Source organism: Manis javanica, chromosome 5 (genome assembly GCF_040802235.1).
Source record: "Manis javanica isolate MJ-LG chromosome 5, MJ_LKY, whole genome shotgun sequence".
NCBI classification, from domain to species: Eukaryota; Metazoa; Chordata; class Mammalia; order Pholidota; family Manidae; genus Manis; species Manis javanica.
Genome location: NC_133160.1, coordinates 114,370,840 through 114,387,945, shown reverse-complemented (window position 1 = coordinate 114,387,945; position 17,106 = coordinate 114,370,840). Strand labels below are relative to the sequence as shown.

Sequence of the window (17,106 nt, the reverse complement as noted above, 5' to 3'; positions counted from 1 at the left end):
GCACAGGTTTGGGTACCACCCTTCATCCAAGTGCCAATACACTACCAGGAGAGATTATTCCTTTAGGCTAAGTATTGTTCTCTCCGGGAGCACTGTTTTCAAATATTAGTTTTTCTAAATTCCTTTATCAGAATGGAAAGAGATTTTAAAGTCAGAAGAAATTGAATTTCAATCCATCTGGTCTGTCAAAACCAGCTGTGCAAAGTCCTCCTCGTAAAAGATGGGAAATGATACCCAGCAAGGTTATTGAATGAGATGGTGTGGATTATATTTTAAGTGTGCAGTTTGGCAATAATAAATGATCGATAAATATTAACTTCGATGAAGGCCCTGGGCCACATAAGGAAATGGCAAGGGTTTGAAATCCTGGCCCCTTCCCAGCAGGCGGTGGCACAGAGCCGTTGGCTACAGGCCCGACTTAAATAAAGTAGCTCTTCATTAGGAGGCGCTCTCGGGTGTAGCTTAATGAACTTCATTATTGTTAAAGACGTCGGGCTATCATTGCTAAATACTAAATCATTTTTGGTCTTACTTTTACGTCTCACTAAGGAATTTTTCCAATTAATCTCTCTTTGTTATAAGATTAAGGTCAACCAGAGTATATATAAAGAGGTTTTTCAGATGGTTTGAAAAATTGGGACTGTCAGATACTAGTTCCCAAACTCCATCCCGCCCGGAAATAAGGATGGGGAATCTTTCAGCTCGCAGCTGGGGTTCCGTTTCCCGTTCCTGCGGGCTGTGTGCGCTGGGGGAGAGGTGGCCTGGGGTAGCACCCCTCCCCGCTGCCGCCCGCCTCCACCCTCCGCGGCGGCCGTGACGTCAGGGGCAGTGTCTGGGTCCCCGCCCGGCCTATAAAGCGGCAGGGGCGCGCCGCACCTCCGGAGGTTCGCACGCCCTGTGCCGGCGCCCGAGCGGGACCCGAGAGGTGCCGAGGCGCTGCAAGCGCGGCTTCCAGCGCGCGAGCCCCGCCGGGCGGGCGAGCACGGGCGCACCCCCCGCCAGTGCCCCTCCGCCGCTCCTCCTCCAGCTCCGGCCGGGTTGCCCCAGAGACCGCGACGCCGCCGCGCCGAGGGACCAATGAGAGCCCCGCTGCTCCCGCCGGCGCCCGCGGTGCTGTGGCTCCTGCTCCTCGGCTCAGGTGAGGACATCCCGGTTGCCCCCAGCTCGGGCAAAAGCTGTCGCCCCTTGAATTTTGCTGCTACTTCTCAAAAATACACAAACAAAAGCGCTTTGGCGCCCCCAGCCCTGCGCCGCGTAGGTGATCCAGGTGGCTCCCTTCCTAATCTCTGCAAGGAAGAGCAGGGTAGGCAGGTGTCTCCGGCGTTCCGGGCCCGGAAGAGGGTGCAGGAGACCCCCCTGAAGTTTTATTCTAGTCCAGCTGAAGGAGACCTAAGAGATCCTGTGATCTAAAACCTTTGTTTTACACATAAAGAAAGCGAGGTTCAGAGAGGTGAGGTGATTTCCGTAGATCTTCAAGAGTAGTTAAGTCCTGGACTCAGTGAAGTGCTGTCTGCTGCCTCAATTCTCCATCTCCTCTGCGCAGTGATTTTTATCTTTACCTTCCTATAGGGCCTCACTTCCCAGGGAGAAGTTAAAAGCACCACTCTGAGGCTGTTTCAGTGAGACTTGAAGGATAAAGTGGGGGCTTGCCTTGGGGCTCCAAATCTTACTTAGTCCCCAGTTTGTTCCCTATGTAAGAAAAATACAATAATGAAACAGCCGTTAAGACTCACTATTACCAACTACCATTTATGTTACGTTTTACATTTGACATATGTAATCTTATAAACATGTGAACACATGTTAAGAAAATCTGATATTTATTTCAAGAACCTGTCTGTTGAAATAGGACAGGTAGCATTCTAGCAAACACCAGTGGGTTTGGTATGTGAAGTGATGTTACCTGTTAAGTAATTAGATTAATTTGCCTACTTGGCAGTATTTTTTTTTTGATGTGGAAATTAATGGAGACTATTTGTGAAGAAGAAAATCTCCATGAAAGAAGCACTGTAATTAGAGCAGCTGAGTTTACTTGTTGGCCCAACGTGTAGTTTCTTTCAGAAGTGACTCCATCACAAACAATAGCACATGTGCAAGAACTGCTTTGATATCAGAAGATAAACATTTCTTCTGAACGCAGCTGACTGGTGAGAGAGGCACACGGCCTCACCTTGCCTTTTCTTCCCTTGTACTTTCTCCCACAGCTCACTGTGTTGCTGGACTGGACGTCAATGGCACCTACTCTGGGAAAGGGAGGCCACTTTCTGGGGACCACAGTGCTGATGGATCTGAGGATACCTCGAGAAGAGGGATGCCTTCAGGAAGTGAGGTTTCCCCTGTGAGTGAAACTCCTTCTGGTAGTGAACTGTCCTCTGGGATCGACTATGACTATGCAGAAGAATATGATGGTGAACCACAAATATCAGGCTATATCATAGATGATTCAGTCAGAGGTGAGTAGAGGTAAAACAAAACCTAGCCTGGGAGATAGGGGTTCGTAAGAGCAAAGCTGCTTCCAAAGTACAGCCATTCCCTGCATCTCCTAGTGGTTTCTTGTGTCTGTTGCATTACCCCTTTGGTAAGCTGCAACCTGAGAAAGAGAGAGAGAAAGAAAGAAAGAACTACATGTGGGCACATCTTACATGTCTGGAGCTCTAACATGTTTTATGTCTATTAAGTCTAATCTTCACAACTTTTTGAAGTAGGAATTGTCATCATTTTACAGATGTGGTAACTAGGACTCAAAAAGGTTATGTGTTTTGCCCAGGATTCCACAGCCAGCAAGCAGCTGAGCCAGAAACTATGCTCTTTTCCACGATAGCACATAACCCCCATTCTGACAGGCAGACAGACATCAGCCAGTCCTATTTACTTTGTGTCTTAGCTTCTGTATCCACTCTTCCCTAATTAACTTCATTTTCACACAAATAAGGGAACAGAAAGAAGTAGTGGGAAAGGGGCAATTGGACTTTAGACAAAAACTAAAGTACTAGGTATTAAAAAAAACTGGTAATTCTAATAATAATAATAAATATAACTTTCTGGAAATATTAAGGACAAATATGCATGGATTTTATATTGCTAAAATCATAACTCCAAATCCCATCTGTCAGTTAAGTAACAGCAAGCCTTTCTTTTGCTGTTATCCAATCTTTAAAAGAGAGCATTTGGTAAATATGAAGGTACCAAAGTAAGAGGTAAGTATTGTTCACTTACCTCATATTACTTTGGAGTTTGAGGGCAGATGAAGTCATCAGTATATCAAATCTAAATATCCTAGGAGCATCTACCATGGAGGCAGTACATAAGGTCCCTTCTCTCCTGACCCTGGTTGCCTGAATCCCCCATTCTTTTTAGCTCCCAGAACTGGTGACGGGAGAGCAGACAATACCTTAAGGACAGTGACGGGGCTAAGTGGCAAGTGGGAAAAGCTTTAGGGAACACTCCACTTTATTCCCTTGCTTCAGAACCTGTGCTTTAACATAAGATGGGGAAGGAGTACATTTATAATTCTTATTTTTGGATGGATGAGATTAGAACATCAAGGTTTTAGAAACTTCTTTTAAGGAGTTTCAAATTGCTAACATTTCATAAGGCCAAATAAATCGTTGGTGGTGAAAATGGCTAGTGCTTAAAATTGCAACACATTATGAAATAGAGTGAAAATGTTGGTTGAACTCCTTTGAAAGGCTATAAAATCCATGGGGTTAATGTCTGTTGTAGCACTTCAACATAGTAACTAAGCAGTTTCTGTTTAAAATCTGTAAATATCTGATAAAGTACAGTAATATTCAACTAAATTATTTCTATTAGAGCACTTGACTTTTTCTAACTTGTACTTTTTTATCATCAGAGGAAAATTTCAATATGAAAATTGTATAACCACCTTTTAAACATTGCTCCTAATTTGACTAGTGTTAATATTGTTATAATAACTTGCTAAAATATGATAATTATTTGTCATTTTCTTAATCACAGGGATCTATCCTTGACACACTTCCCTGTGTTTCTAATGGTTTCTATTTAATGGGTGCTGCAGGACCATTGTGATTAATGTATTATGATACTATAGTATTTTCCATTCTTCACGGGACTTTGCTAAATAAATGCTTGTTCAGATAAACCTATTCAGTGTTATTATTGTAACAAAATACACTGGCTCCAGCATGGAAATGCCTCCTTTCAATATTTAGGATGTGGTTAAACTATGCCCTGCATAACTCTAACCCTACACAAACATTCCTGTGAATCTGAGGAGTTGAGATGAATCTCTGAAGCATCAAGTACGAAGATTTCTGGACTCACTTTTCAAATAGATTGCCCACAAAAATGAGCCCCCTGAAAGGTATCAATCAACCATAATTTATAGTAATTTGGGAGTTGGAAAAATTGATTAATGTATAATTCTCAGTCTTTTTCCACCCTCCGATAATACACACTAATTCCCAGTTATGATGGTAAGCACAAGAGTAAATAAAATAAGCAAAATAAAAGCAACAAATATATGCAAGTCCCACTTTAATCAGTGGCACTGACCTTTGCCTGGAGGAAACATAGCATAGTGGAGAAATAACAGGCTGTACTATCCCAGCACTGCCACGCAGTAGCTGCAAGTCCTCTAGCAAGTTGTTGTCTTCACTCAACTTCAGTTTTCTCATCTGTATCATGTGGATAACAATACACTGATATGTGATTTGGGCTTAATAAGTGCTTATTACCAAGAACTTGGTATGTATTAGAAATTTGAGAAATGCTTAAAATATTTGTTGGATTTTCTAAACAGGTAATTCCTATTAGCAATAATAATGATACAAACAAATTCAAAATATGTTTCTAAGCTAATAAAATAGGCTCATATTTTTAAGTACCATACAATACAGATACTCTCTTTGCCCAATTATTGTGTATGAATTATGTTAAATAACAAAACAAATGCAAAGACTTCTATCATGGCTTGAAAATGATATTGAAGATAATGACAGACTTGTCAGTGAATGTTCTGTGGTTCTTTTTCAGTTGAACAGGTAGTTAAGCCCAAGAAGAACAAAACAGAAAGTGAAATGACTACAGATAAACCCAAAAGAAAGAAAAAGGGAGGCAAAAATGGAAAAAATAGAAGAAACAGGAAGAAGAAAAATCCATGTGATGCACAATTTCAAAATTTCTGCATTCATGGAGAATGCAAATATATAGAACACCTGAAAGCAGTAACATGCAGGTAAATTTTCTAAATTATATAGTTTTTCAATGTATACACCAAGGGCTGGCAAACTTTTTCCTGAAGGACCAGATAGTAATTGTTTGGTTTTGTGGCTCAAGAGTATGTATATACTATGTAACAAATTAAAATATAACCATTTAAAAATGTAAAACCATTCTTGGCTTTCATGTGTAAAAACCCTGGCAAATGACAAGCTGTAGTTTGCTGACCCCTGGTATAAATCATCATTTTACAATATATATTTTACAAAAACCTGTTTTTATAAAGGGACCTAAAGATACTTTTCAAGTAATATTTCAGCTTCATCCCCTCCCCACAAAAGCCGCTAGCACATTAAGTTGATAGTAGAATGTATTATCTGTGTAACAAGTTGCTGAACTCATCAGTTGGTCATAAAAGGAACACAAAGAATGAAAAGGTGTGTCTTCTTGGAATATCACACCCAAACTAATCTCAACTTGTTCTTACACTAATAGACCTGTAACTTGAATGCATTTTATGTCTTGTGATTTTGAAATACAAATATATAGCATGACATTTTTTTGTTAATGTTAGAATTAAATGGCTAATTAAATAGAAAGTAAACCTAAAATATATGGAATATTTTCAGTGACTATCAATTTTAAGTGTGTGTTGTTTGCAGATGTTATCACGATTACTTTGGTGAACGGTGTGGGGAAAAGTCCATGAAGACTCACAGCACCGCTGACAGTGATTTATCCAAAATCGCTTTGGTAGCCATAGCCGCCTTTCTATTGGCCGTGAGCTTCACAGCGATTGCTGTTGTAATTATAATTCAGTAAGTATGGCATGACTTAAAAATTTCTAACAAAATAATGCCAGGTTAATTTTTTTCAGTATTTATGTCACAATTTAATGTCATATTTTAGATGAATTATTCTTTTGTGGTATGTGATCTTTGGTTATCTTTATGTTATTGACAAAAATCACATAATATAGCCAAAATTTATATTACTTTGGCTACCATTGAAACTTAATATATAAAGCCACTTTTCATAAAACAAACTGTTTTATGATATACTTAAAGTTTGATGTGGTTTAAATCTAGAAATTCTTTTAACTTAAAAATTGATGGTTTTGCTTCATGTTATGTATTTCTACTCAAAGCTACTTCTGAATTTCTGTCTTCATATAGTCTATGAATATCTTAAGTTTAAGCAAACCTCCCAGAAGCTAATTAAGGCCTAGTTCATAGTAAGTTGTCAGATACATTGCTCGGTACTAAAAAATCACAAAGGGTTTCAAACCAGGAGCCAAGGAAAGGTATTATTCATTCTGCTCCTATTTGAATGCAATATTCTGAATTATTATGAATTTCAAAATTCTGAATTTCATAGCATAAAACTGATTCACTTAGAGCTTATGCTTATTTTGTTATTGTCAAATGCAGTATGGGAACTCAATTATTAAAAAAACAAAAAACATTTTCTCCATATGGCACAGTGTGGGAAGCAGGAACAATTCTACTATTGTTCCACTCCCGCCATATCTTCGCTGTGCTCAGGTACAGATCACATACTTCACTTCATGACCAATGACTGCTAGAACTAGACTGTTCCAGGGTGTAGACACTGGTGGGTATGTCAAAATGGCATTGTCTGTCAAACAGAAGTCAGTGAATTAAGGAAGCTGGGGGTAGGCGTGAATGGCTCTGTAATGACTCATGTGCTACTAGAGCTTAGGAAGCAATAGACTCATTCTAATTTTAGGTCTTGGTAAATTACTATAACAACTGCATTGTGTACATGATCTACCATTCCTGCAATTCAGGAAACAAGGGGTCATCTTCTGCCATTGTTTACTATTATTTTAGACGCAGATCAGATAATGATAAAACGACACATAACAAACTGTTTTATGATGTACTTAAAGTTTGATGTGGTTTAAATTTGTTTTGCACAGCCTAGAAATTATTTCGGTCTGTTAGTACCTCAAGCCAGATACTCAGATTGTTCAGGAATGATGCCCTCAGACAAACCATGATTATTTGACATAGAAGAACAGAAAAAAAAATTGCCATTTAGGGAAAATGTTTTGAAATAATTATTTGAACTTTTAATTATTCAAGTTAAACTATTTAATAATGCTTTGGCAAAGTATGGGAAAACTTGGTCATGCAGGCATTCCTAAAACTAAGCGACAACTTTGTGCCTTTTCTGCATATTCTCCTTGTACTTGGGGACGCACAGCAAGCACTAGCCAAGCCACAACTGCTGTTACTTCATAATGGAAATGAATTTTTTTCTCAAACATAACAAAAGGTCTTATGATTCTAATAATAACATTTAGTGACTAGGTTAAAGACCTACTAAAAATAGAATTGCTTATACAATAGCAACCTATTTTTAATCCATTGACTTTTTTTAGTAGAAAGTAACAATAAATAAAACTAGAGGGAAGTATTATATTTAGAAGTAAATAAAACCCAAATTTTTTTTGTAAACCTGCTTTAAAAAATTCTAATCATTTTAATTAATTCGTGCCAACATAAATTCCTTCTCTGGTAAAACTGTGTTATCTTCTTCCTCCAGTTGTGCATGACAGCTGTGCTAAGTTATGGATGTGTTTCGAGTCTTCTGGAAGTTTGCATCTCAAGGCACATTTACTTAACTCTCAGTACTCTGGAAATATGTTTATATAAAGTGAACATAAATGCCCCTCTAAAAAGGGCATTGGTAATACTATATAGCTGGGTTTAGATTTTGGTTTGGTGTAGAGGACAGTGTGTAATGGCCTAGAGGGACTCATGAAAAGGAATTTCCTGTACTCATGAAAACCCTAGTCAATATACAGATGAACAGAACTTTGATGACAGTACAATATCTTGTCTCTGAAGGGTTCGAAAGCGATACTTTAGGGAATATGAAGGAGAAGCCGAAGAACGCAAGCAACTTCGACAAGAAAATGGGAACACACATGCCATAGCGTAACTGAAGATAATGTTACAGGTTTGAGTTTTAAAAGATATCTTTAGGTCATATCCTATAATTTAAAAAAATATTTTATATCTGTTATCTTAAGAAAAATGGGGAAAGTACTTGTTCTTAATTACAGGTACACTACAAACATTGGTTACATTAAAGTGTTATTTCTTGAGCATGAGATCGTGTTTAGTATTGAGAGTGGACTATGTGGTTAGTCATCATTATAAGGGATATAAAGATGAGAGAGACACAGGTTTCTCAAAGAACTTAGTGTTTAGTAGATAGAAAAAAGTGTAAGGGAACCAAAATACTAGGGGAAGCGAAATATATGTCATAAGAAAGGAGCGGGGCATGTGAGCAATTTGTAATGAAGAAGAGAAAGAATGCAGAGGGATGCATTTAGGGAGCAAGAAAGGATGTGTGTGTGTGTGTGTGTGTGTGTGTGTGTGTGTGTGTGTGTGTGTGTGTGATATGTAAGGTTGGAAGTAAGCCTCAGAAGGAATGATGGTATTGGGACAAGCAATAATGAAGGGAAGGGAATTAATCCTGGGCTCAATCATTTGAAAAATGGCCCCGTTCAGATGGGTATTGGGAAGATAAGTTTGAAATGATAGCTTGAGCTCAGATGGTGGAGAGCCTGAATCAGATGCTTGCACTACAAGTGTGAGGAGGTAGAGACAGCAGGTTGAATATCCTTTTTAAAAAAGGAAGTAGGAAGGGAAAGTGGGTACACATTTGAGAGGTAGCTTGGTTAGAGTATATATTGTTATATTTATTTTTAATTTTTTTGGAAAGAGGGAGAGCTGAGAATGTTGTAGGGAGAAGGTAGGAAGGTAAGGAGAGGGATATTTCATTGGTACTACAGTGAACAGCTAATGAAGCAAACTTCCAGAGGAAGAGGGAGACAAGGAGATCAAAGACACTTAAAGTTGCTCAGAAGAAGGAACTCTATTTCATCAGACATTCAGGAAAAATGTCATATCCTTAAGTCACTGATTTTCTACCTTCAAGGAGTTTAACAGTCATTGAGATACTTGTTAAATATGCATATTACTACACCAAACCCAATCTGGTATTGCCATTTTTAATTAACACTCCAGATGCTTGGAGAACCACCACATTAGTGTTAATTAAGTACAAGTACTATGTTCTGAGCCTGTTACGGAGTTAGCTGAGTAACTCATGAAATGGATAACTATCCATGCCAATGCTATTAACCCAGCACTTATTGCATCAAAATTTATTAATATATTGGCTTAATGTGCTGAAGTTAAGACCACCAACATGAATGAGGGTAGATTTTTGTTATTTAGTATAATTGAGATTTCTCAAATTAGGTCTGGAATGATTTTAGGAAAAGGAATATGCTGTGCTAGCACACACTGGCTGCTTATTACCTGGTAGCTACTATTATTATATCCTCAGTACTAATTATCCTAAATTAACTGTATATCATAAATACACAGAGTCACTTAATGTTTGTTTTTAATTATGTCCACTGCACAGATTTAGTTAGGAAAACTATTTCTCATGACTATTGTTGCTTTTTTATTAAGCAGAATTTTATGAAACCAGTCTGAGCATATGCACTCTTCTAACCTAACTAGGCATATAACAAGCACAATTATGAAAGAGGGATTCAAGTCAAAGTGACAAGTTTGTTTGTAAAAAGTTCTTAGTATTTTTTATAAGACGTCCTAGAAAAAAATTGACAAAAATTTTGATTCCTGATTTTTTGACATTTTCTTAAAAATATATTGAAATTGAACCTATCTCTAACACTTTATTTTCAAACAGGGTATCAGATCGGAGTCACTGCCAAGTTACAACCATGAGTGATGAGTTGGTTCCCCTTTTCCCTGGATCACAAGAAAACAGAACTTTTTTGTTCTGATGGTTTTAGACTTTCAATTGTCACTTTTTATGCTAAGTCTCATTTCTGTACATAAAGATGCATGGAGATAAAAAGTATTTTTTCAAGTTGTAAATAATTTATTTAATATTTAATGGAAGTGTATTTATTTTACAGCTTATTAAACTTTTTTAATCAAACAGATTGAGTTTGAATACTAGTTTATTAGTTTGGAGATTCCAAGACTCTATGGTATTTTTCTCCTAATACATAGATGATAATTTTAAAAGTTCATTGCCTTCTTTACTGTTTTTATGTTGATTTCCAAAACTTACTCCTTTTCTTAAAAAGCACTCTTGAATGGGACAATTAGGAATTAGAGTCACAGTTATCCCAAACTGGCCTTTTTTATTCCATGTAGAACTTATTCCAAGTCCTGGTAAGTATAATTTTTTAAATCAACCTGGGACTCTGACTCTCTGTTACAGTAAATACAGATATTATAAAAGAAAATCCACTGCCCATCACCATAAACCAAGAGACAAGAGTAGGTTTGAATATCACCAATGTGGCAGTTTAAGAAAACCAGGAAGTATCTAGATTTGAGATTTCTTTCTCTGATAGCATGACATAATGTGCAAAGTATCTAAAACCCATTCCTCACTTTCCTCCCCTTCTACCATTTTCTTATATTATTTTAAGCAAATCATGTATATTTGTGGTGGATGCTCCTTCAAGAACATTAGTGTTATGAGATGACTCACAGTTTGGTTCCTGGCTGGTCAGCTAAGTTAGCTGCATGCAAAACAAAAAAAAACAAACAACCTTTATAGTGTGGGGGAATATTTTGAGGAAATTAACCAATAATAAGCACAGTTACAGTAATCATCTCTTAGAATTTCATGAATGGAATAACTTCATGAATGAAAGTATCAGCACTCCCATCTGTCTCTGCTATACTGTTTATCAAATTCTTGCCTAGTAATCATCTAAGTAATTGGTTCTCAGCCTCCCCTGCACATTATCAATGCATGTTAAATGTCTAAATGCCCAGGACCCCTCCCAGAGCTTCTGATTTAAATGGACTGGGGTGGGTCATTATCCATATGTATATATTTTAATCCCTAGATATTTCCTATGTCAGCTAATGTTGAGAACCTGTGATCCATCTCTGCTTGAACATCTTCAGTACACATTTTCCTCAACCCCATTCATTAAAGAAATGTATTAATGGTGCTTCAGGTATAGGACTAGGGATACAAAGTAGGAAAGCTGCAACTTTGAGCCATATGTCCCCTGGCTGGCAAGCAGGGAGTGTGCCTCATCAACACAGTGATGTGAGTGTCACACACCCAGGCTGCCAGGCACTCACCCAGTCCAACCTGAATGGGTCAGGGAGGGCTTCCTGAAGAGGTACTGAGATTACCTTTTAAGGATGATTAGGAGTTCTGCAGAGAAGATCACTATAGGCATACACAGCATTACAGTCATCAACAGTTTGACCTGAAAGGGAAAATACATAAAATATTTCAGTATTACAGAAACGAAAGTGTAAACAGCAGATGCTCTACAGGAAGCTAGAGGGTGAGGGCAGAGCCACAGAGGGCCTTCAATTTATACTCTGGGCCATGAGGAACCATTGAAGCCAGTTGGTCAGGGGTAGGAATTTAATCAGATTTACATTCCAGGTAGGTTATTAGGCAAACCATGTAGGGAAGGAACTTAAGCCAAAGCCAAACGTCAAAAGATTGGCTTGGAAGCAGTTGAAATATTCTGAGAAATGAGCACCTGGAGCTGGGAACAGAAAGAGAAACTCAACATATATTTGAGGATTTTTTAAGATCAAAACCACAAAAACAAGGCGATTTATTCTGAAAACAAGGCTGAGAGTAAAGAGATAGGAAAGTGGAGAAATTAAGATGATTCTCAGGTTCTTGGCTTTGGTGACTCAGTGGATGGTAACATGATCATTTTAAGTAGAGAATCTCCTTGCTGGATATTCTAGATGGGAAGCATCAGTTTTTATTGATCCTTGACTAAAGAATGGCTCTTCTCTATTTTGTAAAATCCTTCTAATTTGTAGTGGGTTTATGAGGAAATAAATAACAGCCCAGCAAATTAATCAGTGGAAACAGTCCTGGCCCTCACCTCATGTCTGAGGTGGAGCATGAGAGGAACAAGACCAGGTCTGTTAGTATGATAGTGAGTTCCGCTTTTGCATCTGAGAGTTGGATCTGTTGCATCTGAGATGACAGCAAATGTCTAGTAAGCAAAGAGATATATAAGTTTGAAGTTCATTGAGGGGAAAAATTATAGACTAGGAGTTGCCAAAATATAAATGGTAACTGAAGCCACAAAAGTGCCCGAGATTACCAAAGGAGGCTGTAACGAGTCCAAAGAAAATATTTTTGTATTGACAAATCTTCCAAGTTGTCACCAAACACTTTGAGGGAGGAAGCCAGGCTACTATAGCCACTGTGAAGGTTCTAAGCACTTGCCTGCTCTCCCATGTACTTTTCTAGCTCTTACATAAAAGTTTATTAAACCATCACAGTGGAGTAGAAGGAAAAAACCTTTTACCTTCTTAATAAAAATAATAATCTTATATTTATTGAGTATTCAGATATCCCATGGACTGTTCTAAGTTCTTTACACATAGTAACTTATCTACTCATAACTTCCTTAGAAGGCCAATACTTCTTACAGATAAGTAAGGCTCAGAGAGATTAAGTAACTTGTTCATAGTCACACAACTAGTAAATGAGAGAGTCAGGCTCTCTGGCTCCCCCATCAGTCCACTTAAACTCCTCTCTACTACTACTTCTCGTCAAGGTGTTCGCTTTTGGTTTGAAAAGTGCTGTCTGTGCACCGATTTATTATGATTTAAAACTGTCACTCATAAGGTAGCTGGTTTATTTCTTCAAGATTCAAATAAGATGACACCTTTTATCTACCGGTGCTTCCTTCACGAAACCTCGCAATCTATACCCTCCCTCACAGAACAGAATAGACATCCCACCCAAGGAGTAAGAAAGCTAGAATACTTATCCATAAATGTGATTCCATAAATTTGTAAATAATTAGTTAAGAGCTACTCCTTAAGAGAATAATCCCCTGGAACTTCTAGCCTGCCTTGTGTAGGCAAAGTGAACTCTAGTGGCCAGAAAAAGTCTTCGTGCATTAAGATACTGGTGGGCTGCAGGCAGAACCAATGTGCTTAGAAACACAAATGACCTCCATGGTATAAAGATGGGGCAAATGAGCATCTGCTAAAGTGGCTGGCTTATTGCTGAACAATAACTCTTTTTACTTCTTGGTTACTTTGTTATTCATTCAATAAATAATTACAAATAATTATCAAGCTCCAACTATGTACCCAGCAAGCATAGGTTACTGAAAAGCAACAAGTCATAAATACTAAGGAGCAGTATTTATACAGTTAAAAACAGAAGGGAACTGGCAGAGTAAAAGATTTAGATAGTGCCAAGCTAGATAATCATCCTCTTGATAATTATTAATTCACCTTGTTAGATGAACTGACCTTTATGAGGTATGACTAAATAATGATACTGGTTTTCTCTGTGGCTTAAAAATCAACATAATTACTTAGCAATACTTAGGCAAATATATTCATATTAAACTCCAATCTCTCAGATTTCATACATAGGCTATGTTCATTTAATCATTAAGTTAATAAATAGTTATTAAGCATCTACTATAAGCATAATGATACTTTGGATAGTGTACTCCATCTTCTTCCAAGTCTCTTAGGAATACCAAGTGTGTTATATATTTCCCTGTGTGTGTGTGTGTGTGTGTGTGTGTGTGTGTGTGCTGGTGGTGAGGCGGTTAGCTTGGGTCATAGAGTCATAATGCAATGCAATTAGAAAAATTACAAAAGGATATCAAAAACCACTCTATGTCTGGGCACTAACATAATATAAAACTTCTTAAATTAAAAATTACCTTAAGGGAAACCAGAAAATCCTTAGAACTGAATGAAATGTTTTATTTGTAAAATTTGTGAGGTGTAGCTAAAATATTACTTAGTAGACAATTTGTTGATTTAAGTACATTTATCAGAAAATAAGAAACGCTTAAGAGGAAAACAACATAAACTAAGCACTTAATACAAAATGTAGAAAAAATATCAATAGAATAAACCTGAGGAAGATAAGAAGCACATATTTTAAAATAAGCAATAAATGATAAAAATCACTGAAAAATAAAGAGCAAAGGTTATTCCTTGGGAACATTAATAAGATAGGCCTGTGTTAAAATAGATCAAAATAAAGGGAAGATACAAAAGCTAAAAGGTAGAAAGAAAAGGGAGAAATAATTACAGGAACAGCAGATTTTAAAAGTAAAAAGAGAGAGAAAAAGTACTAGGATCTAAATACATAAATTAATTTTAGGGGCTTAAAGAGATGTTATGTTCTCTAATAAATGAGATAAAGAGGTAGGATGCTCTGAGTTTGCTTAATTCAATGAGCAAATAATAGTATCAAAGATCTAAGCCTTTCCCTTTTGCTAACATTTCATCCTCATAGTTTCAAGATGGCACTAACATATAAAAACCCCATATGCAATGGATGAATTTCTACAAAAATATGACATAATATACAAAATGTCTAATAGGGAAAAAACAAAAAACTTTAATAAACCAATAAGCAATAAAAAATGGAAAGGATGATCAAAGTTCATTCTTCCCAACCCCCTCAAAAAGAAACCCAACCCATATGGTTTTAGGTGTTCAGAATATAAGAAAAGAGTGAAACATGCCCAACTTACTGTATAACACTAGAACTAATCTGTACAAGGATAATATAATTTTTAAAATGCATGGGCACATTTTACTTACAAGCATAAATATGAAAATTAAAAAGCATATTTTCAAAATTATGCCATGAAAGTAGAGTTTTGCCAGGAATACAAAGATGGTTCAACACCAGAAAGTATATCATTGTTATATAAAATAGATTTAAAAACTTAGAATTTTTCTCTGCTATACAAAATACATTTTCTTATTAAAGGCAAGGAAACTTTTAAGTGCAAATCTACTTACAACTTAAAATAATTTAAAAACTAGGAGTAGAATACTTCCTGAGCTTGATAAAAGCCATATACTAGAACTTAAATCAAATATGTGCTTAGTATCAAATCTATAGATTATTCCCTTTTAAGATTTGAAATGAAGCAAGGATGCCCATTATCACTACTATTGTTTAACTTAGTACAAAAATTCTGACTAAAGTTGTAAGAAAATAAACAAACGTGAGATACAAGAATTTGTTGGAAAGATGTCTGTCCTTGTTTGCAGATTATATGATAGTCTACCTAGAATATCAATATAGTCAATATCCTATCAAAATTTATAAGATCATTTCATAAGATTAGCAGATATCATACAAAACTCTAAAATTAGTAGTATTTTTCTCTAATGAAAAATTAGATCGATGTTAAAATAAAAAATAAAATAGCACAATTGCTAGCAAACTATAACATATATGTGTATTAAAAATGAATAAGATTTCATCTGAGAAAAATTTAGATACTTGTTAAAATAAATAAATCAGTCATGGAGAGCAATTCACTACTTCTATACTTTGGACTATAAAGTGGTCAATTCTATTCTCAAATAATCTTTAAATTCAACAAAAGGCTAACCAAAATTCTGACCAACTATTTGGAGGAATTTCATCTATGATATTCTAAAATTTGCATGGGAAATGATAGTCCACAAAAATCTTACATTTTGAAAAAAAAAAGCAAAATAAAAGATGTAAAGATGTAAAGTAATGTAATAAAACTGCACAGTTCTAGCTTAAGTAAGGGCAAATACATCAATAGAATGACACAGAGAGCTCAAAGACAATTTATTACATGATATAAATAGCATTGTAAATTATAGATTAATAGGGAAAAATTGACAGCTTAGCAAATGTTGCAGAGAAAAGGGTCTTAGAGTGGGAAAAAAATCAGATGACTACCTCACATTGTAGTCAAGAGTGGATCCACAAGGATTAAATATCTAAATGTGAAATGCAACACTATAAAGTTAACACAAAATAATGCTGGATATATACTTGTGAATTAAGGTTGGGGAAGGATTTAAGCAAAACTCCACAATGTAAAGACATGAGGAGAAATTGTGACTGTTTTTTGATGATGCTAAAATTAGGAAGCTCTGTTAAAAGAAGAATGTCATGGACAAATTTGACAGAATTGACTGAATGAAGAAAAAATGTGCAATGTCTGAAATCAAAAAGGGATTACAATATGCAAGGAATGACTAAAAATCAACAAGAAAATACAGGACCTTCAACTTAAATGTGTGGGGGGAAGGATATGAGCAAGGATTCCCAGAATTTGAAACCCTAGTGATTAATAAGCATGAGACATGGACTAGTGCTAACCCATATGTTGCTGTAGTAAGAATTAGCAAAAGTCAGCCCTTGCTTCAGTTAGCTATAGTCCCATGCCAGGACATGCAGAACATGGGCTGGATCTCAGCTCCCACTCACATTCTTGGCTGGCCATTCTTTTGTGGCACATAGCACAAATCTACACATCACAGCCCAGCTTATATCCTATTATTGTTTTGTATTGCTGTCATTTCCAATAAGTTTGAGCAATAGGGTATCACTTTATACCCAAAGATTTGCAAAAATAGAAAGATGGATAAAGTTGGCAGAATCTTGAACATTTATTGATCAATTTAAAAATAAAGATACCCTATTATCCAGAGCAAACATATCTCTGAAGCATGTAGATCCACAAAGGGAGGATGTTCATTGCAGAGTTGTTTATGACAGTGGTGAGAAATACCATGCAGCCATTAGAAACAAAGGAGTAGTGTCACAATAATACCAGAAGATTTTTTTGAAATGTTAAAAATTTTAAAGGTGGTCCTGAAGCAAGTAGTAAAGAGACCAATACAGTTAATATTCCCTTATGTTAATTAAATACACATTTTATGAAGTTCACACATTACTTACACTAATTAGCACTTACATTAATTATATATAAAAAGGTCACATAAAACAATATGTTAGAATGGTTGCCTAACTACAAGGAAGGGTGACAAG

The 17,106-nt window shown here is 36.5% G+C and overlaps 1 protein-coding gene across 1 annotated transcript; it reads left to right on the top strand.

Moving 5' to 3' along the window:
• Positions 1 to 868: 868 nt before the first annotated feature.
• On the top strand, positions 869 to 10,218 carry AREG (amphiregulin). Its single transcript, XM_017679506.3, has 6 exons — positions 869 to 1,138; positions 2,205 to 2,453; positions 5,017 to 5,218; positions 5,865 to 6,020; positions 8,079 to 8,190; positions 9,964 to 10,218. Exons 1-5 carry the CDS (start codon positions 1,078 to 1,080, stop codon positions 8,170 to 8,172), a joined length of 762 nt encoding a protein of 253 aa, XP_017534995.1. The 5' UTR covers positions 869 to 1,077; the 3' UTR covers positions 8,173 to 8,190; positions 9,964 to 10,218.
• The last annotated feature ends 6,888 nt before the right edge of the window (positions 10,219 to 17,106 follow it).

Coding starts and splice junctions, on each gene's coding strand:
- AREG (XM_017679506.3), top strand. CDS start 1,078: ATGAGAGCCCCGCTGCTCCCGCCGGCGCCCGCGGTGCTGTGGCTCCTG. Junction 5,219..5,864: donor CTGAAAGCAGTAACATGCAG/GTAAATTTTCTA, acceptor TGTTGTTTGCAG/ATGTTATCACGATTACTTTG. Junction 6,021..8,078: donor GCTGTTGTAATTATAATTCA/GTAAGTATGGCA, acceptor TTGTCTCTGAAG/GGTTCGAAAGCGATACTTTA.